Here is a 25,422-nt window from a genome sequence, read left to right as displayed (position 1 = left end):
ATAGTTAATAATCATAGGCCCCTTAGAGGTTAAGCACAAAAATAAACTTTTTCTAAATATCGGGATTGATATTAGACCAAACGTCTAAAGAATGGTAACATTGCTCAATTTTAGATAATACTCGCTCCGTTCACCTTTACTTGTCACGTTTCGCTTTTTGAGAGTCAATTTAATTAATCTTCAGAGCTAAATTAAATTAAATAGATGTTCAAAAATTATACGAAAAATACTATAAATTACAATTGTTCTCATATTAATATGATGAAAAAATACATATTAAAATATTAGTTAAAGTTCATGTAGTTTAACTCTCGAGAAGCGAAACATGACAGGTAAAAATGAAAATAGAGAGTAAATAGTAGGAAATTTGTCCTTTTTTCATTTTAATATATTTGCAGGTAATTTGAACCCTCCAAAAATACTACCCCGCACCCCACACACACTTTTTAAGTCAAGAAGTATTCAAAATTTACTCACCAATTATTTCAAATAAAATATTTCTTTCTTGGAATTTACTAAAGTATACTAACAAACAGAATGAAATAAAACAAAACAATAAAAGGTACAGATTTCTCTCATTTTCCCTTTTTTTTATGAAATAATACCTAAAATTATACTACTTTTTTTTTTTGTCTTATTATCACAATTGCTAGTATCATTATTTTCTCATTCCCTGTTTCAGTTCTTTTATTTTCCATTAAATAAATTATTTAGAGTTCACTGTTCATACTAGAGAAGAAGCAGACATATAAATATACCAGTTACAGGGACGACCTATACATATAGAGACAGAGACACCGCTCCCAAAACCTGCTGGATAAAGCCTAACTACAGCAAATTTACACAAACAACAAAACATAAAACAAGCAAAGTGGACTCTTATTCAAAGGTCAGTTACAAGAAGAAAAAAAATTCAAACATTTCACACATATTATACTTCTCATTTCCCAAGTTTATGTTCTTTTTGATAAATTCTTGGTAAAGCTTTGATCTTTTCTTTTGTTTCTAACTTTTTTTGGAAGTTCAATGATTTGTTTGTCATTGGTTCTTGCATTTGGGGTTTAATGAGATGTAAATTACTTCCTTGGTTTATGTTTTTTTTGATACATTCTTGGTAAAGCTTTGATCTTTTCTTTTGTTTCTAACTTTTTTTGGAAGTTCATTGATTTGTTTGTCATTGGTTCTTGCATTTGGGGTTTAATGATATGTAAATTACTTCCTTGGTTTATGTTTTTTTTGATACATTCTTGGTAAAGCTTTGATCTTTTCTTTTGTTTCTAACTTTTTTTGGAAGTTCATTGATTTGTTTGTCATTGGTTCTTGCATTTGGGGTTTAATGATATGTAAATTACTTCCTTGGTTTATGTTTTTTTTGATACATTCTTGGTAAAGCTTTGATCTTTTCTTTTGTTTCTAACTTTTTTGGAAGTTCATTGATTTGTTTGTCATTGGTTCTTGCATTTGGGGTTTAATGATATGTAAATTACTTCCTTGGTTTATGTTTTTTACTTCCTTAGATATACATTCTTGGTAAAGCTTTGATCTTTTCTTTTGTTTCTAACTTTTTTGGAAGTTCATTGATTTGTTTGTCATTGGTTCTTGCATTTGGGGTTTAATGATATGTAAATTACTTCCTTGGTTTATGTTTTTTTTGATACATTCTTGGTAAAGCTTTGATCTTTTCTTTGGTTTCTAACTTTTTTTGGAAGTTCATTGATTTGTTTGTCATTGGTTCTTGCATTTGGGGTTTAATGATATGTAAATTACTTCCTTGGTTTATGTTTTCTTACTTCCTTAGTTTATGTTTTCTTGATACATTCTTGGTAAAATTTTGATCTTTTCTTTTGTTTCTAATTATATGGAAGGTCATTGATTTGTTGTTGTTGGTTCTTGCATTTGGGAATTTGGGTTTTAATGCAATGTAAATAACTTCCTGGGTTTATGTTTTCTTGATACATTATTGGTAAAGTTTTGATCTTTTTGTTGTTTCTAATTTTCTTTTGAAGTCCATTGTTTTGTTGTTGTTGGTTCTTGCATTTGGGAATTTGGGTTTTCATGCAATGTAAATTCTTGGGTTTTAGATCTATAATTACATAGGACATGATCTCAACAATGTGTTCTTTGTAAAATTTGTTTCTTTGGATAATTTTGGTGAATGTGGTTTTAAAAGATGAATCTTTTTGGTGTCTAAATACTGAGGTTTTAGGCTTTTAGCTATAGTTTTGGTGGGTGTAAGCAGTTGAATGTAGAGTATTTAAATGGGTTCTGAGGTAAAAATGTGATTTTTCAATTGACTTCACCGTATTTTCATTGAAGATGAAATGTTTTGGAGTCTAGTAATGACTTCTTTTTCCACTTATTAGATAGGTAAATTCAGATTTTAGATTTTAATATGTAAGTTAATGGGGTTCCTGAAAATTCAGAATGTTTAGTTTTAATGGACACCACTGTATGTAATTTTGTTTTTCATATTTTTAAATTCGGTAGATACTTAGAAACTCTGATCTAGCATCAAAATTGCAAGAAGACACATTTTTAATGTTTCTGAACTTAGTGTGACTCCTTAGAAGTGAAATATGAGAAAGATTTTAGGACATAGGGGGTAATTAATTAGCTTCTTTCAATAAAAAAAATTGTGGTTGTTCTTGTATCCCCTATGTATATTGCATGCGTATGGGCTTCTGTTGTTCTAACTTTCAAAATTGATAGTCGTTGCATTGAAATGTGTGTAAAAGATTCCATCTTTCCTGCAATCACTGTATCTAGAGGCAGCGGCGGAGCCAGAATTTGAAGTTATGGGTTCACGATTCTAGTCATTTAAAGTTATTAGAGTTCTAAATTAATAATTTGTACATATTCAATGTATTTTTTAATGCAAATACAGGGTTTGGACCAGAGCTATTGGGTTCGGCAAACCTGTAACTGAAGCGCTAGCTCCGCCTCTGTCTAGTAGAACCTCCTTAACAAAAACAAGTTGTTGGACTCGTTCAAATTCTTGAATTTCTTGCTAACTTATGTAGGTTTCTTTAGCCATGGGTTTGCATATATTTGTATGGATGGATGTTTTTCTGCTTATAAGTTGATGGTAGATATTTTTATATGTAAATAGATGGAAATAGTAGTGTGAGAAAGGTTCTGGTGTTATCATTTGAGGTATTAACTTTCCTTTCTTGAGCTATAGTGTTATATCTAGTATTAGTATCTTCATTTTTTTCTTTAATTGTTGGGTAACAAAATGGTTGTGCCTCTTTCATCTTTTTATACTGTAGGGATACCTTTTCATGTTGTCTAAACTGTATGCTCTATCTTTAATTTTTGGTAGACGAATAACCAAATTATTTTAACCATCATATGTAATGGATCAAATATTATTTAAAAAACCAATCTGATGAATCAAATAGACATTGTTCCAAGTTGAAGCCCTTATTTCTACTTAATGCTTTCTTATTTGTTTTACTTAATTTCAGATATTATGGAGCTGGAAGTTACTGATATCTGTATGGACAAGGAGCAAAACGGTTGCGTAAGTTACTGTGATGGTGCTTCTCCAGATGCAAGTTACCTAATAGAAAGTAATCAAGATGTTCAGTTATCCAAGCTTATTATTCAGGATCAAGAAACTGATATGCTGAAAGAGAGCGTTGAAACAAAGGAGTATGAAGTGAAGGAATGCACAGCCGAAGTATCGGTTGAGATATCCAAACCATGTGAAGTTGAAAGTACAAAAGAGCAATGTACACAGAGCTCAAAATGTGAGATTGAATCTCCTACAAAGGAGAACAACTCTGAAGTCCGAAAATTAAAAGATGATAACAAGAGATCAAGAACCTCAGTGAAATCAGCAACCAAATCTGTTTCTGGAAACTGCAAAACAAAGTGTACAGTTCCTCAGCCATTTGCTTTGGCAACTGAGAAGCGTGCGTCTCATGGAACTCGTCTTGTTGGAAGTGATGCAGACAATGTCAATTATAAGACACCTGAAGCCAATAATTTGCGAGTCCCAAGTACGAAACAAAACCAGGTTAGTTCCCCATGCAGATAATCTGTTTTTTTTAGAGCTTTTTCATTTCTGGTCCATCAGCCCAAATAGATCAGGTGCGCTAGCCAAAATATGCAATACATATACACTGATTATGTATGTTATATGTATAGTTATTCTTAATAAACAAGACATACATTTGCCGGCTATTATTGTTTTGTATGGTCCAAAAAGGTAATTATCCCTTTTTTGTTACCTTATCTGCAAATTCTTATCATTAAGGAGAGAGGATTCATCAATAGCACTTGATCTTTGAAATGATATTGCCCTCGTGTTCTCTCTTGGTTGATGAGAAAACTTCCTCTTAAATGTGTTACTGTTTCAGAGAAGTTAATGCATAACGATTAAACGATTACACTAGTGGTCTTTGAATCTAACTGCCTGTTAGTAACTGACTCCGTGAATATTGTATTTTTGACCAGGTCTCCACACCAGTTGCAACTAGAAAGCCGCTACAACCTGATAACAAGAAGCATTCGGATGAAGAAGACTCATGCTCAGTTACTTCTTGGTATCCACTTTCTCCCCTGATTTTAGCTTAATAAGGTCTGTGCTATTTTTAATGTGCTCCCTTGTCTTATGATGCTGCGTTTATGTTACGAGAAGTGCTACGCTATCAGCAAGAAAATCCAGGGCCACTGTTGCGTCAGCCCCTGTATTCCGATTATCTGAACGTGTAGAGAAAAGGAAAGAGGTAGCTATTGATTTACTGGATTACTGAAACTTCTCATTTAGTTCTATGTTTGATCGGGTTTCTACCTTGTTATTCTTCTCGCCTTGCCCCTTTTAAACGTAAACAAGAGCAAGAATGAAAGAGGACGATATTGGTTAGTTCTTATATTGATTTTCTCTTTGCAGTTTTACTCAAAATTAGAGGAGAAACATCAAGCTTTGGAGGCCCAGAAAATTCAGTGGGAGGCAAGGACGAAGGTGCATGTTATTGAAGCTACAGCTATAACTTGTTATGCTTAGTATAAGTGGAATACCAACAAAAGAGCATTATCAGACTTTTCTTTTCAAATATATAGCATAACTTTTCTTGTGTACCTTCACTTATTAGGAAGAGAGAGAAGCAGCTATAAAGCAACTGAGAAAAAGTTTGATGTTTAAGGCAAACCCAATGCCGAGCTTCTACCATGAGGGACCCCCACCAAAGACTGAATTGAAGAAGGTAATGCATAACGTCACTGGTATTATAACTTACATATTTTTAGCCAAGGTATTCACCAAAATTTTGATCTGCAGTATAACTTTTACATTGTGATAAGCGGCCTTAGAGTGACACAGTTAGGGGTGTCAAATGGGCAGGTCCAAATGGTCTGAGTTAATAAATGCGCGGGTCAAAAGTTAGTTGCGCTAAAATGAGCTAACAAGTGGGTCATAATCCAACCCGCTCAATTCTTACTAAGTTTTAATCTCTCTATTTGATCTTTTATAATATTTTAAGTACCTAATAAAACTACTTGTTTTTATTATGACTAAATATAACATATCTAATAAAAATAATGTCCTTCAAAATATTTTGATAAGGTTTTTATGGGTCAATTTGGGCTACGTATTAGCCCACTATAGGCTACATCTCAGCCCAAACTTGAACTAGTTGGGTGAGTCATGTTTTCATGAGCTAATTTTGCCACCCGCAGTCACAGTTCATATAAGGTTGCTCCAATATTGATATCCATAGCTGTCTATGGGATATGATCACCTTCAATTCTGAATTTTTTATTTCTTTTGACTGCAGGCACCACCAACTCGTGCAAAATCACCGAGGTTGGGAAGAAGGAAGAGCTGCAATGACTCGGTTGGTTTAGACAAAGGGATGGGAGCTTATGATCGGGGAACTCGCCACAGTCTTGAACTTAACAATGAAAATGTTGCCTTTGGTTCCAGAAATAGGAAAGATCACGTAAATATTCAGAATGGTACTACCATATACAAATTTAACAACGAAGCCAATCATGCAGCGGAGATAAATGAGTCATATATGACTAAGATGCGTGAAGAAATGAATGTGAACATTACTGTTCATTCTTGAGCCTTTTGTGAGTCTCTTCTAATTTAATAAGATTAAGAACTTCTCTTTTCTTGGTTTTGCTTCTTGTTACCGCTGTAAGGGTTGTGCATTTGACTGCTTTTTAAACTGCAAAAGCTTTTTTTGCAGTCGTCTGTGTAACGTTTATTTATGAAGTGTAAATTTCTGTAAGTTATTTCCGGGCTTGTGTAAAGTGACTTCATTTTCTTGTAATCTATCTATGAAGAAACTGGCTACCATGCAATTCATATTTATTTGGAACCACCACTTTGTACATTGCATATTTAATTGTAACGTGTCTATTGCAGTTCTGCCTAGTATTATCTGTCTGTCTATTATTCAGATTTATGCCTCGGATTTAAACTTGACGGCATGTGTTACATGTTTATTTAATTATGACGTGTCCAAGATTTAAACTTGATGGGATCAGCCTTTGATGTTCTTATCATTGAACTTTGAAGTTATTGGATCAGAATTTAAGTTTTTTTTTTTTTTTTTTTTTTTTTACACGTAAATATGTGTTTTGTCCCGAAAATACTGCGTTCAGATGAACCATTCCCGAAAATACTGCGTTCAGATGAACCATTGTTCAAAAGCTCCATCCACCTCTGAGAGGATGGAAGTGTCTGTGGCCGCGGGAGTACAAAGTGAGGCAAGGCCCTTTAAGATGTTAGTAGTAGATAGACTGTTGTTTTAATCAATTGGGTAAAAAGTAATAATGAAATATTTTAAAAAGAAAAGGAAAAATGCAAATATAGTATAAGGTACATTCTGTTGAAGTGTTCCTGTGGATAATCTGCAAAAGATAAGCATTAGAAATATATATGTGGAAGCAAAATCACTAGTCAAACATGTCTCTTAGTCTTCTAATTATTATGTTTACATTTGAAATAACTTAGCTTAGTCTATATATCCGTATTGCATTCCACTCTATATTGAAATATTTTAGGTTGACTCTAAACATTAGTATATGGATTTATGTTCTTCAAGTGGCTCTAAACTATGTTTCTTAAGGTCTTTGAGTTTGAATTTAGATACCATTCTGATGTAATCAATGAAAATATCTTATTGTCCATAGCTGGTTTGTCAAGTTGGTACACTTGCTCTAACTTTAGAGTTTCAACACCGTAGTTTTCGGGTGGGCGAGAGCCTCGTTGGCTTGAGATATGGTGCCAAAAGTCTCAAACTCAGTATTAATGTCAATGCTGAAAAATTAAACTAGCTGTACTTCTTTATTTTTTATTATCTTGACTGCACAGTTTTCCAGAAAATTAATCCTTGTGATGAGTACATGGATTCTGCAATGTTAAGCTTGTGAAACATGTATGCTATTACAATTTCTTTGCTAGAGTACTTTTTGTCCCTCTCTTGTTTTCTGTTATTTCTATTAGTCTCTGTAGATTTTGCCCTTTCCTTAGTCAACTTCTTGATATCCCTAACTGTTAGGATTAATGTCTCAATTAATTTTGAAACAGTTCATCTGACAAAAGTTGTTTTGATTTTCAAACTAAGTGAATGTGAATTTGAAGATAAATTCTTCATTTAGTCTTTTTACGTTTTAGGTTCTTGAAAGTTACATTTTAATTTGTAAAATTCATGAACCTATTAATAAGTATTAGTTAATGAAACTCTTCCTTTTCAAGACTTTTATCCTATAAATAGTGTTTCATTCTTTTGAAAAAGGCAAGCACTCCAAAAACAATCCTCCCTGGAAACTTTGAGAGACATTGATCAAAAGGTGAAATTACCGATTCAAATAGAAGAGCAACGTTCCTAAATGCTACTTGTTGTGTGGCTTAGTTGAATCCCGAAGATAGAGTTGTCATTTGTTCTTCCGTTTGCTCGTGGGAGACTTCAACTATCTTCAAGAAACGTTTTGACGTGCCTTTAAGCCAAGCAAGTCCTATTTTGAGTTTCTAATATTGTTATCATCTATACTCTAACAATTTGATGATATTTCAGTTCGAGCAGTTGGAAGATATTATTATCTTTGTTCTAACAATTTGAAGATAGTTGTCTCTATGGGTTGAGCAACAAATCCAGGCATTAGAATGCATATAGATGTGGAGGAGTCAATTGGTATGTTGAATACTTTGGGATAAAACTTGTCATATAGTATGTGACATGAAATGCTTTAAAATAATCTATGAAATAGTGAGGGGAAATGATAGAGTTAATATATATCTCTATGGAAATTCTATCATGTGGAAAGGTTGAAAAAAAAAAAATAATCACGGACTATATTATGGCTTGAAACTTTCTCTTGAAGATGTGAGGTCCATCAAAATCTTTTAATTTTTCCATTGATTTGAGATCTTGCTCTGTTGATCGGGAATTACCAAATGTAGCATAAAAAAAGTGGTATTGAATAGAAGCCAAATACTTGGGATCAAAATTTATGGTATGTTGCTGACGTTGACGGTTGAGAAGACCAATTAGACAACATCAAAGTCATACTCAAAAGGAGAATTGTCCATGAAATTCGGGTTTTATCTTCTAAACTCTAATCTCTATTTATTCTCTGCCTATTGTGATTTTTCGTGAAATCTAATGCGAGGTAGATGATCCTTCTTGTGATAATCTTGAATGGTGCACATGATTAGAGATAACATATGATTTTTTTGAAGAAAAAAATGTAAATTGGTTTGCATATAGATATTGCTCGCATAAAATTGCAAAATGTGAATTTGCAAGTTTGTGAAAGGATTTGGAGCATATTATTTGAAAAGATAATATATATGCCTGAAAGCCTAAATATTATTTTGAGATTGTGACAAAATGAAAATATTTCTCCTTATATTATGGAGTTTTTTGATATAGGGCATGAACGTCTGGATCATGTGAATTTTAAATCCATTTGACTCTTGGTAAATAATGGATTAATTATTGTATGTGAAAAGAAACATGATGGTGGTATCTTACTTGTAGTAAGTGCAAGCTAATTAAGAAACCTTTCAAGACAGTTGAAAGAAAATTCACACTTTTGGGATTAATTTACACAAACATTCATGAGAAGGTTTATTTGTCACAAAACGGAAAGAGATTTTATCACTTTCATCCGTGATTATTCAAGATAAACTTTTAAGGTTGTTAGTAGATATGAAACATGTAATTTAAAAACATCATACACATACTTGAAAGTTGGTGTACATATATGTTGCATACATAAATCATGAAAAATATACTTTCGAGTTTGTGTAGTGATACGAATATATTATTGGGGAAATAACCTCTATGACTATTTAGGAAAAATAATTACCCGAAATAGCCCACGTTTGTAAAATTACCCAAAATGGTCCAATTTGTACCCCTCACTTCAAAAGCTTGTTGTATATTTGTACCCTCACTACAGTTGAAAAGGTGTTGTATATTGTTGATTGAATTTTCTTGGGTATAAACACCTCTTATACATTGTTATACACTTTTATACAAGGTTGACACATTGTCTACTCCAAATGTATAAAATTGTATATTGTTATATAATGTTGTATATTGTGAAAAAGTGGTCATGCGGGGTGTAATTTAAACTATGACTACGCAAATGTAATTTGTATGCTAGATTGGACATTATTGAAATTTTCCCATTATTATTTATAAAGATCATATCAATGCTTGAAAGTTAGAATATTATTTTGAGATCAAGAGGAAATAATATTGATTCCATTATAAGTTGAAGGCTTTTCATGAATTTATATAATGAATTTGGTGCATTATACTCAGCAATAATATGATTTTTGAGCTCCAAACGATGAGAAAGCTGTTGGAATATTGAAAGTATGAGGTATTTGACTATCTTTCAAAAGCCAATAGTAGACCAGATTTTCCAATATAATTTTGTTGAATATAAGGACATAAACTTTGTTATGTCAGCCCCAAAAAATCTTTGGTGGATACATTGAACTGGTCCAGTATTGATGATGACTAGTTGATGAATACAAATTTACACTTATACCTTCTATTTGAGAAGAAATTGTTTGGATTAGAAGTATCATGCCAGATATTCCTATATGGAGTAAGTTGGTGCCATCTTTTTGACTATCTATTATGATAATAAAGCTGCTATATTTCGGGCTTCAAGTGATTGTTACAACAGGAAGTCGAGACAAGTTCATCTCCAACACAATCATAGGAAAAAATTATTGGAGGACGGCATTATTTCCCGTCAATATGTGAAGTCCATGTTCAATTTAGCAGATCCTTTGTCTAAAATTTGAACAAATAATTGGTGCTGAAAATTTGTAAAGGAATGGAATAAAGCCCGTTGAGAATTAATTGTACTTTATGGGAATTCTACTTAATGATGCAATCTTAGGTTCAAAAGGAAAAACAAGTAAAGTTACAATTGTGGAGCACATAAAAAAAAATTCCATTTCTTAAAAGAGTGAGTAGATGTGCATAAGTTGAGATACTATTATCTTAATAAATCTATAAAACTAATCTCGGTTGGAGTTAGTATGAAGACTCTTGATAGATTTACCAATATTCCTTCTATAGAGGAGGATGAGATTATATTCTCTTAATAAGTCTATAAACCGGTTTCGGTTGGAGTGTGTAGGAACCCTCTTAATAGACTTACCTATACTTTGCTGCGAAGGAGGATGAGATTAAATTCTCTTAATGAATTCATAGACTATTTGATCGGAGTATGCAAGGTTACTCTGATGAATTCACTGCGCTAAGTGCGAAGTGGAGGCCGCTTCAATAAGATTTTAACAGGGAAATCTTAAAGCACTTAGATAAGGATTCAGGACATATGGTCGTAAGGTGTCAAGGGATTTCAATTTTCACCTGAACATAATAATGCGCGTGGAGTATGCCTTCTATTTCATTTAATGAACTATTTAGTTCAAGATTCGTTCACTAAGTAGTCAATAATTTTGAAAGCCTTCACTAGCTAATGATTCCAGTCCAAAAGACACCATTATCGATGCATGTTACTAGATTAATGTCTCAAAATTTTTAAAATTTCTTGAAACAAGTGGGGGATTGTTAGGATTAATGTCTCAATTAATTTTGAAACAGTTCATCCGATAAAAGTTGTTTTGATTTCCAAACTAAATGAATGTGACTTTGAAGATACATTCTTCATTTAGTCTTTTTACTTTTTAGGTTCTTGAAAGTTACATTTTAATTTGTAAAATTCATGAACCTATTGATAACTATTAGTTAATGAAACTCTTCTTTTTCGAGACTTCTTATCCTATAAATAATGTTTCATTCTTTTGAAAAAGGAAAGCACTCCAAAAACAATTCCCCCTGAAACTTTGAGACACATTGATCAAAAGGTGAAATCACAGATTCAAGAATAGAAGAGCAACGTTTTTGAATGCTAATTGTTGTGTGTCTTAGTTGAATCCCAAAGATAGAGTTGTCATTTGTTCTTCCATTTGCTCGTGGACAAGACTCTAACTATCTTCAAGAAACGTCTTGACGTGCCTCTAAGCCAAGCAAGTCCTATTTTGAGTTTCTAAAATTGTTATCATCTGTACTCTAACAATTTGATGATGTTTCAGTTTGAGCATTTTTTTACTATTACTATCTAAGGAAGCCGAGTCAATTGAAAACTCTTTCAGTTTGAGCAGTTGGAAGATATTGTTATCCCTGTTCTAACATAAACCTGTTTGTCTTTTATATATTCTTTCATAAGGGTAAATGACAACAATTTGTCAAGTACTTGATTGATTCTTGTTGTCTTGAAAGTCAAAGCATAGCCGGTCTCGGTTTCGGATAAAGGAAGAGAATTGTGGTAGATTAATAATCAGCTTAAAATAGTCAAACAATGATGAAGTTAAAAAGGCAACAAAGTAGAGTTTTGCTTTATAAATGGATCTTGAGTTTAACTCAAACTCAAAAGCTAGCTCATGAGATGAGAATTAACGCAATGTCTTCCTGAAGAATCTTGAAAATTCTTTGAGATCGGGTTGCTCTGTTGATGGGGAATTACTAAATTAACTCAATGTCTTCCTGACCACTTAGTCACTTTGATCCAAGGAATTACTATAAAATTTTCAACTCTGGAAGATATTCCAATATGGAAAATCAACTCAGATGGGAAATTTACTAGTAAATCAGCTTGGGATCTTCTTAAGAAAAAAGGACACAACACTGTTGCGAATATAATGATTTGTCATAACAAGAACCCCTTTAAAATTTGTTTCTTTTTATGGAAAGTATTGCATAACAAGGTGGTAGTGGATCTAAACCTCACTAGATTCAAAGTTCACCTGCCTTCTAGATGTTCTTGTTGCAGGAATTTTGAACAGGAGAATGCTGAACACCTTTTCTACACTGGACAAACTGCTCAATATATCTGGAAGCACTACAACTGGCTTTTTGGAGTAAACCAGAACCACAACTGCTTGAGATTGATACTGATGAACTAGTGAATATCAAAAGAGAAAAATCATGTCCAAAAGCTCATTTTACATATTCTACCAAGTATTATTGCTTGGAAAATATGGAAGGCCAGGTGCAAGCATAGATTTGAAGACATCAAAATGAACACTAGGGGCATCATTTTCCACATCAATGCACAAACAGTGATGGTTGCTCATAAGCAGTTCAAAAACATTGATCCTTTTTATGCATTGGTAGCATTTCTATAACATCTCTGAGAAGGCAAAAGACAAGAAGATGTATGTTACTGTCACTTGGTCAAGACCTAGTCATGGTTTCTATAATCTCAACACTGATGGTTGCACCAAAGGACATCCAGGACCAAGTGCAGGAGGGGGCATTATTAGAGATGAAGATGGTAATATGAAAATAGCATATGACATAGCTTTTGGTTGCAGTAATATGAAAATAGCATATGACGAAGCTTTTGGTTGCATCACCAACAACATGGCAGAGGCACAGGTTCTGGAAATAAGTTTAAAATGGTGTGTCAACAATGGTATCAGGAATATAGAAGTTGAGGTTGATTCTAAGTGTTGATGGACTGGACTCTCAATAACATAGGCACACCATGGAGCTTATGGGATAAGATGAACAAAATCAGAAATCTACTGCATCAGATGGACAATTGGAGTATACAAAATTATTTTAGAGAAGGAAATAAAGTAGTCGATTGTTTAGACAACTGGGGACTTCAATGCACTAACAGAACTTGGATCACACAACACCAACAACTGCCAAGGGAAGCTAGAAGAGAAGTGACCTTGAACCAAAAAGGGCATGCCTTTTTTTAGAATGATTACCCCAAGATGGGCATGCCTTCTTTTAGAGTGATGACTAAAAGGAATTCATTCTCTATGGAAAGAGACTTGTATACATTTTACTCTTTTGATATCCCTTGAAGAAATTGTATAGATGAGGATTCTACCTCATTAGAATTTTTGTGAGCTAACATAGAAATCCTACTTTATCATGGAATGGGGACTGTCCTATTCTGAGTAGGTACAAGAAGGTCCTCCTCCTCTGATCTGTACATTTTTGCTGATTAATAAAAGGCATCCACTCTCAATAGAGTTGGATGACTGATTTTAAAAAAAAAAGAATTGTTTAAGATCATATGAGAAGACAACAATCCATTCTTTCAACTAATGTGGGACACTTAACGCCTCTGCACGCCCAATTTCCTGAATAGTATAACATGGAAGCCCAATATTGAATAACCAAAACTAGGAAAGGATCTATTTTTGATACCATGTTGAGAAATTAAACCTTGGTCTAACTCAAATCCGATAGCTTGCTCATGATGTGGGAGGAAAGCACGGACGGGAAAGAAAGGGAAAGCTTTCTAGTTAAGTCAATTGTGCCACCTTTCTTTTTCGTGTCCAAGAAATTTTTGACACCACGTTAAGAAAAGTAGATTTTTGACCTAACTTATATCCAAAGAATTAATTCATGAGACAAGAATTACCCGAATTTATCATATTAGGAGACAATTGTTGATTCTCTCAACCAATGTGTGACATTTGACAATTAACACCAACCATAGAAAGGAGAATTATTGCTTAATGCTAGGTAGCTCCAATCAAAGTGTTAAATTGTCTATTATTGGCTATGATTGGTTTCTCTAAGCACCCAAGTTTGGAGCTTAGCCCTCAATAGTTTTTCCTGAAGTGATCACTCAATAATTAAGCTTCTAAAAGAAGCATGAACAGGAAAAGGTTAGGTAATTACTGTTAATGACAATCTCATAGTCAAGATTAATATCTCTAAAGACATTGCTATTGTGGACCACATTATTCACTTTTTACTTTCTGAACTTTTTTTGTGTTAACGTATCAATGGAGTCGAGGTTGGGGGTCGGATTGAGTGAAGTTTAAGTTATGATGCTCAGACTATTCAAAAATATTGTGAATGTGTGCCGAATTCTTCAAAAACTATGTATTTTTGAAGGATTTGATACGAATACGACAACATTTTTGAAGGGTTTGAGTAACATGAAACTTAAAGTATCGAATTTGACCCAGTAGATACAAATTAGCAGTTTATCACAATGTCACTTTCAAGATTTTAAAGTGACTTGCATTTTTGGAGATCCAACATGAATGCGCCAACAATTTTAAGGTCAACTAGTGTCTAGGTTTATGCCTGTTACATGTCCTGGCGAGATCACTTTTGCCCTTTTCACATAATTAACGAAAGGTTTGGTGTTTTTTAGGGACAAAAAAAAAAAGAATTGAATGATCTCATTGATTTAAATCTTGTACATATAGTGGTCGATTGGCCATGATTTTTTTTTATTTTTAAGCGTGATTGAATTTTGAAAATCATTTTGGCCATAAAATTTCATAATTCAAGTTGAATTCCGGAATTTTTCGAAATTCAAAAACACCAAAAGGTTGTTTCACTTTTTTCACTCCAAATTGGTCACAAAAATTCGAAAACAAATCCAATTTGTATTCACAGCCAAACAAAGTCGTAGAATTCAAAATAATACTTATGTTTTGTGCACCGAAGTATCCTTTGCCCTTCTTGAATTAATACTTGATTCTTAAACATATGTTGATTTAAATTAATTGTCTTAATAGGTAAAATTATCTTAAACTCGTTTCACAATGAGAATGATTTAAAACATTCTTTCCGAGGACTGAATTTTATGCAACTAATGAATTGATAGTTGAGATGCTGGATCTATGTATCTTGTATATCTTAATTTGAATGTGTCGACTCTTTCATGACGTCCATAAAAATATAGGTGTTAATGTTGTTAGAATAGGCTTAAAGTTATCCGCATGTGCTCATAAGTAATATCAACCGGCCAAGACCATAGATAAAAAAAAAAAAAAAAAAAAAAAAAAAAAAAAAAGTGATTTAATTGGAGCAACCCACTTCCCTTGCACATAATGGAAGTAATTCACCATTCAACCATTTTCAAGGTTTATCCTGCAAAATCACATAGAGGTATATTAGGATTTAGATTAGTGTAAAAACAAAAAAGAACATTATGGAGAAGAGTTACAAGCTCAAAAATCGAGGGGTTCCTACAAAAATAATCAAAGAACACTGAAATGAAAAAAAAAATACACATTAGAAAAAGGTCCATATAAGTCCAAAACATTAAAAATAGTGATTGCAATATCTTACGGCATCCCTCGATGCTCCATGGGTCCTTTCTTCTCAGAAAGTTTTATGTTCTTAAGGACTAAGAAAAGCTCGCCATAATAAGAGCCAAGCAAACTAGGAAAGACCTCCAAAACTTCCTGTAAAGCTCTATCAACACTATAATGCCTGGAATCTTTAGTATCATAATTCTGATTATGATGAGTTTTATAATTCCTTATGAATCTTATGATTCCAAGGGGAAACTTATAGAGGAAAGTTGGATTACGTTTCATAGTACTTGCTTTAGACACAAACTTAAGACAGTCCTGCATTTCAGATAGTACATCTCTGACCATGATTTTTGTCTGTAAGTCTTTGAATTCTTCGTCAAGGAAGTTTTAACTTTGCAGTTCCAGTGTCATTGGAATCCAACAGCTCATTAAACATTTCAAAGAACAAACTAACTTTAGTTTTGTTCCAAAATGCACTTGCACGGTACATCCACCTAGACACATTTTCAACAAATTCCCTGAAAACAATCAAATATAAGAGATTATGTTCGCAATAAAAAGGTAACGGAAAAAAATCAAATATTTGATTACCTAACATATCCATGTCTGTCGTACTAGGTGAACAACTCAAGAAACAATAGATATTCATTGTCTAAACCTCCAAAGAAAAGAACAACGGGGTGGATGCTTATTATAGGCTAAACGAACTAGGCTTTCAAAATCATCCAAATCTTTTTGCAGACGGCGGATCATTTCTGCATGAACAATTCGAATTAGAAAGTCAAAAATGATATAGTAGACACAACGAGACAAACTAAAACCACTAAATTTTCGCACCAGAGCCTTCATCGACTTTGAGTCGTTTTGGCGCACTGGCATCGGTTTCATCAGTTCCATCAGATGGTTCGTCGTAGATAAAGTTACAAACCCTAGGCTTACCATCGCTACAAAGCATGACTCCCTCAGTACCTTTGACTTCTCCTTTTTGGTCATATTCAACCAGATTTTCATGAACGACACCAAGGAGATTGATTGCTTCCATCCCTATCCCAATTTGACTGAATATCAAAAGAAGAATAAAAAGATTGAAAAAAACTATTTGACTAAATACCAAAAGAAGAATAAAAAGATCCAAAAAAAAAAAAAAACATACGCTAAGAATAACAACACACTTACTACAACAAGAAACTACAGATACGCAGCAGAGAGAATGTGAAAATTTCTTTATTATTCATGATGTGCAAAAGCAGTTATATACAAGAGATGGATCCCCACAATAACTCCTATATTATAGGAGAATTATTCCTACTTTACTATAAGTTAGCAGATGACAATACTAATCCTATGAGCTATAGCCTGCAGATAACTAACTAATAAAATAATATCTGCACAATTTAAGGAAAACATAGCAGCAGTAAAACAACATATGGACAATAATAGGGAACTGGGAGTTAAAAAAAAAAGTCTGAAGAGATGAGCAGAGATGCACCCAACAATAACTCCTATATTATAGGAGGAGTATTCCTACTTTACTGTAAGTTAACCGATGAGGAAATGAAAAAGGGTAAAACATATCCCTCTACTTTGGGAAAAGGGCTAAAAATTATCCTCCAAACTTATTTTGGGTTAAAAATGTCCTTCCCGTTATGAAACTTTTCACCTATGCCCCTCTGTTAACAGAACCGTCCAATGCCCCAAAAACTAATTTTTTGACCCGACCCAAATAAATAAGAACCCCTTAGGCTACCAAACACGACTCAAACTTCAAATCCTCTTCATCGAACATCAGAGAGAGAGAACATTGTAGAGAGAGAAAAGTGGCGGTTCCATCTTTCTATTAGGGTTCCGCCGATTTGCCCTATTACAACGCTATAAAGGTATGATTCTTAACTACCCCTCTTCTATTAAGTGTATTTCTCTTCATTTGCTGTAAGTTTTTGAAGTTTTGATGAGTTAGGATTTTTTCTAAATGGGTTCCTGAGTTATTGTTCGATTAATATTTTCTATCTTTTGTTAAATCGTGTAAATATGTGCTGAAAACACTAATAGGGTATAAGGTTGATGATTTAGGGTTTTGATTTCTTGATAAATATGATCATTATGTGTTAATACTTGCATTTATTAGTTGATTATTGTCTTTTACTGTTAAAAATTATCCATGGATATGTAGAGTTCTATTGTTTTTCTACATATCCATGGATAATTTTTAACAACAAAAGACAATATTCAACTAATAAATGCAAGTATTAACACATAATGATCATATTTATCAAGAAATCAAAACCCTAAATCATCAACCTTATACCCTATTAGTGTTTTCAAAGACATATTTACAAGATTTAACAAAAAATATAAACCATTAATTGAACAATAACTCAAGAACCCATTTAAAAAACCCTACCTCATCAAAACTTCAAAAACTTACAGCAAATGAAGACAAATACACTTAATAGAAGGTGGGTAGTTAAGAATCATACCTTTATAGTGTTGTAATAAGGCAAATCGGTGGAACCCTAATAGAAAGATGGAACCGCCACTTTGCTCTCTCTATAATGTTCTCTCTCTCTCTTTGATGTTCGATGAAGAGGATTTGAAGTTTGAGTCGTGTTTGGTAGCCTAAGGGGTTCTTATTTTATTTGGGTCAGGTACTGTTAGGGTCGGGTCAAAAAATGGGTTTTTTTGGGGCATTGGACAGTTCTGTTAACAGAGGAGCATAGGTGAAAAGTTTCGTGACGGGAAGGACATTTTTAACCCAAAATAAGTTCGGAGGATATTTTTAGCGCTTTTCTCAAAGTAGTCGGATATTTTTTACCCTTTTCCCTTAAGGAAAACATAGCAGCAGTAAAACAACATATGCACAATAATAGGGAACTGAGAATTATGTGTCAATAGAAACAACATACTCAGTGTAATCTTAGAACGTAGGTATAAAAACCTTACTAAAAGACTTCTTGGGATTGTTGTCCAAATCGGAGGATTAAATCCCTTTTACGATTCATTCTCCACATTTTTCCCCTTATCGTTCAGCCAATCATCCATTGACTTATAAAAATGAGAGAGAAATGGAAAAATTTATGTTGATTGATTGATTATTTTGTGCACTGTACATGTATACTTATACAAGAGCTAATGGAAATTTCTAACAAACTAGCTACAACTAGCTAAATATTATTGGAGTACAAATAACAAACTAGGAAAGAATATTCTGATTTTTGTACAGCTAAGGAAAAGATGGAAAAATATCTCCATGTCAATATGGCAAAATAGCCTTCAGTGTACTTGGGTACGGATGTGGCAAAATTGATGGTCCAAACGAATTATTTGGCCCAAAACTAAATAGGCCCATCTTCTTCTTAGATTCTATCGAACAAGAACCTTCCTGACAAGCTTCTTTACTCTTTGATTTTGTCGAACACAACTGAGGTTCTTTCTCATTTCTCCCATGTCCATCTTCTTTGGCAAGCTCTATACTTATATCAACATCACTCTTCGAGTTGGAGGGGCCGGATAGAACCCCCAACTTGCCCAAACATGAAGGAGGAATAGGGCTAGAAAGGGATTTTGTGAATAAGTCAGCCTGTCTAGAATTAACACATGTGTTTGCAGTTCGTTAAGGGTTTGATTTGAAAAATCTTTGAGACTAAAGAGTTGACATTCAGCCTACGATCTTACTTGATTTCAATTTGTTTGGTATTAAGGGATCTATTGGTATTTATGTGTTTTTGTTCTATTAACAAATATAAGCAAACTAACATAATGTTCTCGTTTAAGTATTTTCAATTTTGGCTTTGTTTGAATGATTACACATCCCTACCTATGCTAATTCCTTATCCTTTATTTTCTTTGCATGAACACCCCTCGCGTGGGACCAATTGGGCCTAAACCCGTGAACGTCACTTCTATTGGGCCAAACCCCAACATTACACTCAATCGAGTCGGACCAAATACATTGAAGGCCCAGCCATGGGTGAAAATGGAATAAATTATGATTGGTGGGCTCTGTAAACTCACCAGCCCATTTATGTTTGTATCATTGTGTATACATAAGTGTATGTGGATGCTCGTATTATTGAAACCCTTAAACTAGAACCTAAATGAACTGGGATTAGGCAAACGATGCGTGATATTGTTAGGACCGATAGGAACCCGAACGTATTTTCAAACCGGGCCCAATGAAAAGATAATGAATACCTTTTCCTTAAAAACTGGAAAAAAAAAAAAGTAGTGTTTTCTTTCTTGTAAGAAAAACAGAAAAAGGGGAGAACAGTTGCAATATGTTTTCCTTAGGAAAATCAATTCTTTTGTTAACTTAAAGGATTTTTGGAACATGGGAACTCAAAGGAAAAATTCATTTTAAAAAAGGGGTTTTATTGGAAAAGGATCCAAGTGGTTTTTAAATGATTTTTTTTTTAAAGGATAAAGTCTTTTGGCTAGCCTACTTTAAATCAAATAAACAAAGGATTTTTGCCTAAATACAAGGTTAAGGAAAGGGGATTTGGAATAAAGAGTGTGGTTGACCTTCATTTAAACAAAAAAGGGATAAAGATGGGATTTCTCCTAACTTGTAAACAAAAGTGGGAATTTGCCAAAACTTTATATAAATATATGACACGTTTCAAAGAACATACACTTGAAACATTTTCAAAACTTATAAGGACAAATATATTATAAGGGAAACTTTAAATGTGTTTTGTGAAGTAAACCGTTTGAAGCCTTATTCGTATTTTTGAAAAAACTCAAAAGAAATACAAGGGACTTTATGAAAATCATTTTTTGATATGCCATGACTTGATATATTCAATTTTAAACACATCTTAAGCAAATAATTACTAAAACCACACTTTGTAGTTCGAAGGTCCCCTGCATTCTACAGATTCTTACGGGGGTTGCCTAACATCTTCCCCGGGGAATCACCTGAGCCCTTAACCGAACTCTGGTATTTAAAGGTTTTATCTTTTGTTTGAGTAAACTCTTTTAAATTGGTTTCCTAATTTCCATAAATAAATTAGGTGGCGACTCTAAAAATAAGTAAATTCAAAAAGAGTCCACAACTATGAAGTAGCTTTTATGTCTCGCATAAAAGTGAACCGTAACAGATGGCGGGATTTCAAATAGGTTCTAACCATAAGTGTTTAATATGTGTGGCTTTATTTGTAATTATTTGCTTAAGTGTTTAATTTTTGTATATATAATTGTCATGGCATCCATATCATAAAACTCCGCCAAACGGCAAAAATTTGCATGATTTCAAAGGTGACTACGGGGGTCGTGGTCGATCCTTCACTAAATAACCAAATATTTTCTTTGGCGCATGTTGAAGACTCAGTTGGTTCGCGGTCGTCCAATAGTCAACAACGGTTTAACTCGAGTAGTCCGCTCGAGTTCGAGTCATTTGCAAAGCCCACTCTAGTTTGCCTGGGACAGAGCGAAGTCAAATCCCTATATTTAGCGCATACTTAACTAGGATGGCTTAAATATTTGAGACGTATTTAAATCTATTACAAGACTACCTTTTGTGTCTAAACGGTCTATGACCTAAAAGACACCACATCCAAATATGTGAAAAAATTGAGGGATGTATATGCCAGTTATACGAATCGATTTTTCTCGGGGTTGGGAGTTTTTATTATTTTCTTCATATTGTAAACTTCATCCGAGAGGAGCTCGGAAAGTTTCAGAGGCGTTAGAAGACCTCCCATGGTGGCATAGTTTAGGATTTGTACCCTTGCGTGGGACTGACCTTTTGGTACTCCCCTTTTCCCTTATTATATATCCCCACTTGATTTATTTATAAGTTTTGTATAAATTTTGGGGGCAAACGGAACGACTTAACTAAGATCTACATCCTTCAAATCGATAGGCTTACCTGTGGCATAAAAGGTCACATGTATGTTAGGACGCGATATATGTTGTTTACATGTTATGTGCTATATAATATGCTTTCTCCGTGCCTACTTGATTTATGTGTTTAAATATGTCTGTGTTGCTCCGAACATGAATGGTCCATTATTTGGTTTCAAAATCTTAGAATGTCATTAAGCACACAAAACTCAATAGTCAAGCCTTACCAAGACTTTCCAAAGTTCACCCCAAAGTCCATCTAAAATCACCCCTTAGGTCCTCGAAATCTTACATTCCAAGTTTTTCAGAAAATCGTCCGGTCATCGTCCAATTATCATCGACCATGTCATTCCTAAAAATCACTTTACCATGTCCCAATGATTGACAGAGTCGCACCCCTTAGTCCCTCAAAACCTTACATCAAAGTCCAAATGACCCAAGCTTTTCAAAAAAGTCGTCCGGTCATCGTCCAATTATCGTTGACCACATCGTTCCACTTTACCGCGTCCAACGGTTGTCAAGTGATTTTTAGGAAGTCATATTTCTTCTACTTAATTTCAAATAATTCCTTTCTACTTTCCCCCGTAAAAGACAACCCCATTCCAATGAAAAGTCGAGGCATGAAGCATTTAAGAGAGACCATAAGGAGGAGCAATATCAGTACGTGACATGTTGCTACAATAGTGAAGGATACACTCATTCTGTTCCAAATCATGTTGTGCTCTGTAGAATTTTCTTCTCAATTGTTTGTTGTGCCTGAAAATTGCAAAGAACAAAAAGGGAGAAAACAGAAATGTGGAAACGCACCCGTAAAAAGAAATGGAAGACCGGGAAAAAAAAAAGCACGATCAAATCGCCAGATTTTTAGTGCTCCGTTGAGAATAAACACATCAATATTAGGTAGTGAATAACTTCTACTATACCTTTTGAAATGCTTTGTGATTCTCTGCTTGACTTTACATATTATTGCCCTTTGGATTGATATTGTAAATAGAACTGCTAGCTTTTGCTCTCCTTTCTTTGCGTGTCTTTAATTCTTTCATTTATAAATGCAGGTATTAAGAATGTCATAACTGCAACTTTAAAAAGTCACCAAGCGGGTCATTATTTTCTTCTTTTTATCCTCTTCTATAGTGTTGTTTTTTAGTATAAAAGGAAATTAAAAAAGGCAAAAAAAAAAAAAGGAGATAAAAGATAAATACATTTGCGTTTGTCATAGAGATGTGTCATATCACCTTGTTTATGTCTAACTTTATATATATATACACGTGTGTGCTTAATGGTAATTGTTGCGCTCTATTTCCAAACAGTGAAAAATATTCATATTAGCCGATAATGATTCTTGATTGGACAGTTATATTAGAGAGAGATAATAGTTATAGCTACACTCTCTCCAGAGAATAATAAAAATGGTCCCTTATGTTTGGGTAGGTTCAAAAGTAATCCCTTAAATATACTTTTGATCAATTTTGATTCTTTAAATTTGCTAAAAGTGAACATTTTTGGTGTCAATCAAATATTTACGTAATAAATTTTGTTTAAAATTGATCAGGGGAATTGTGAATTTTCTTTTTTAGCGAAAACTCATATTTTGACGTGTAGTTTTTATAGTTAATGCTAATTCTTGGTCTATTTCTAGAGTTCGGTGAGCCTTTTGCTATTTTTTAGTGTCCAGTGCAGTATTTTATGTTGCAATCTATAGAATTTAACGGAACTTTATCAGTATTTCTAGTGATTTATTTTTTTCACGGTTCCCTTAAATCTAAGACATAGTTTGTTAAAGTACTTGATGGAAATTAAATCTTTTTGACAACTTAAAGGACCAAAACTGCTTAAAAATATATTCAAGAGACTATTTTAAGCCTACACCAAACATACCAGACCATTTTTTTTTTTTTTTCATTTTCTACACTTTTTACTAATGATAATCGGGTCATTTTAGAACATGGGTTTGTAGGGTGGGCAGGGTAAGGAGGGCTAAAAGCCTTGATTCTCTATTTCTACCATGGTCCACGTACTTGTTAAGAAATTGTAATTTGGACTTTATTAAATTGTAATTAAGAGGCAAATGGTCTTAACTCCAACTAAATTAATTTGTAAGAGGCAAATGGTCTAACTCAAGTAGTCAACTCCCCCTAATTAACCAAGCTTATCCTTGATGTGTAGAATTAATTTGTGCGAAGATATATACTCCATTGTCTATTTGACTATGTATTGTTTTGTTATTAAGATTCATTTTAATTAATTGTGAAGTCAAATGATCTTTGACTCTCCCTTACCATACTTATAGACCAATTGGTAAGAGGCAACTGGCCATTACTTCCCCTAACTAAAACTATACCAAATCTTAATAAAATTAATTATTCAATTACCTAATCTTTTTTTACCGTTCGAAATTAACACGAATTCTTAAAAATAGAAAAGAACTATAAAAATAATAGCTAGAAAAGCAAAAGGGCAAAATAGTCATTCTTCACGTATATATATTAAGGGCCCTATATGTATGTCATGCATATGGTCCTTTAAACCAAAATCAAGATATCTCTCTTTCTGAGTCTCAACTCCAATATTATATATTCATATTCCTCCTCTTCTTCTTTTTCTTCTTTACTCCAAAGTGAAACATGATGGAAAAACCGAGATTTTGTTGGGGAGAATGTTGTCTGGTTCGAAATCATTCTATAAAAGAGTCAGTGGCGGATTCAACCATGAGTTTCAGGGTCGTTGAACCCTGTATATGTACGAAAAACAAGTACATATATATATTTTAGAACTTAAATTCTAGATCTGTCACAGATCAAAGTCGATCAAACAATTATTTTATAATGAGTTATTTCGGACCAGGCTTCATTCCCCTCAACTCTAAGAGTTTTTCAACAATATATAGTGTCATCAAAACAGTACACCAGACTTAATCATACATGTTTTTATCTATAGTTTTACTTATATATATATCATGTACATTAACCATGTCATTTTTCTTAGTCTGAACAGCTAAATCAGGATGATTCAAATCAAATGAAGAGATAGTGCGCCACTGGTATTTACTAAACTATTTATCAGTCTTCATGATGTGCAATTATAGTACTACTACTAGAGCATTCACTGCAACTATTCTTTCTATTTAAAAAAAAAAAAATCTTCAACTATCATTTAGCTAGTGATGTTGATGCTTATAGTGGCTTGTCTGTGCCATTATTGAATTTACCTATTTAGTTTATTAAATGAAAATAAAGAAAATCGATTCCTACTGTATTATCAATAACATTTTAATAAGCAAGAAGGTCTTAATTCAAATAGCAAGGGATTTCAAGATTAGCCTATTGGAGATCGAAACAGACTCAACAGAGGCAGTCACAAGTTAGAACTAGAATATTCAACATATATATGACACCATTATTCGTGATTGCAGGTGGTTAATGCTCCATGTAGAGTAGCTGATGATCAACCACAATTTTAGGTAGGGCAATAAAGTAGCATATATTTTGGCTAAGGAAGTTCCCAATGCAGAACAAACTAAATAAGATAGAGAGGGAACACATTTTGACAGAATTATTTCGGATAGTGTTATATGTACTTAAACTAGTTGAACTTAGATTGGAAATCAGAATGCCCTAATAAAAAGGCATATCTGTGGGTTGTAATATTTCTGAACAATATTAATATTAATATAAATATTCCAGTTTCCTTAAAAAAAAAACTAAAGATAAGATTTTAATTATGAATCACAGAATGTGTTAAGGAATACAACTTTATATTAGTGCCCCTTTATTTTCTTTCTATGTTTTTCACCAAATTCATTGAAAAACATGGATTATGTGTAGTGTGAAAACATGACTTGATTGGCCAAAAGAGAAAGTTTGGAATAGAAACAAAATTTGGGTTAGGTTTTCACCTTTTTATACAGTTAGGAAGAAGACTCTTTACTTTTTTTTAATTATAATTACACCTTTCATTGTAGCAGTTGCAAAGAATATGATGTTTTTGATTAGGACTTTTCTTTT

The 25,422-nt window shown here is 33.3% G+C and overlaps 1 protein-coding gene across 2 annotated transcripts; it reads left to right on the top strand.

Annotated features, from left to right (window-relative positions):
- Positions 1-694: 694 nt before the first annotated feature.
- Positions 695-6,335, top strand: LOC132067869 (protein WVD2-like 3). 2 transcript variants are annotated; one of them, XM_059461365.1, is made up of 7 exons: positions 695-978; positions 3,468-4,021; positions 4,462-4,550; positions 4,646-4,733; positions 4,898-4,969; positions 5,100-5,210; positions 5,781-6,335. In XM_059461365.1, exons 2-7 carry the CDS (start codon positions 3,473-3,475, stop codon positions 6,072-6,074), a joined length of 1,203 nt encoding a protein of 400 aa, XP_059317348.1. In that variant the 5' UTR covers positions 695-978; positions 3,468-3,472; the 3' UTR covers positions 6,075-6,335. The 2 variants fall into 2 exon arrangements, with proteins under 2 accessions (XP_059317348.1, XP_059317272.1); XM_059461289.1 differs by having other exon boundaries at positions 696-889.
- Positions 6,336-25,422: the final 19,087 nt, after the last annotated feature.

Source organism: Lycium ferocissimum, chromosome 1 (assembly GCF_029784015.1).
Source record: "Lycium ferocissimum isolate CSIRO_LF1 chromosome 1, AGI_CSIRO_Lferr_CH_V1, whole genome shotgun sequence".
Classification (NCBI taxonomy): domain Eukaryota; kingdom Viridiplantae; phylum Streptophyta; class Magnoliopsida; order Solanales; family Solanaceae; genus Lycium; species Lycium ferocissimum.
The sequence above is the reverse complement of the archived record's forward strand: the minus strand, read 5'-3'. Positions and strand labels throughout refer to the sequence as shown.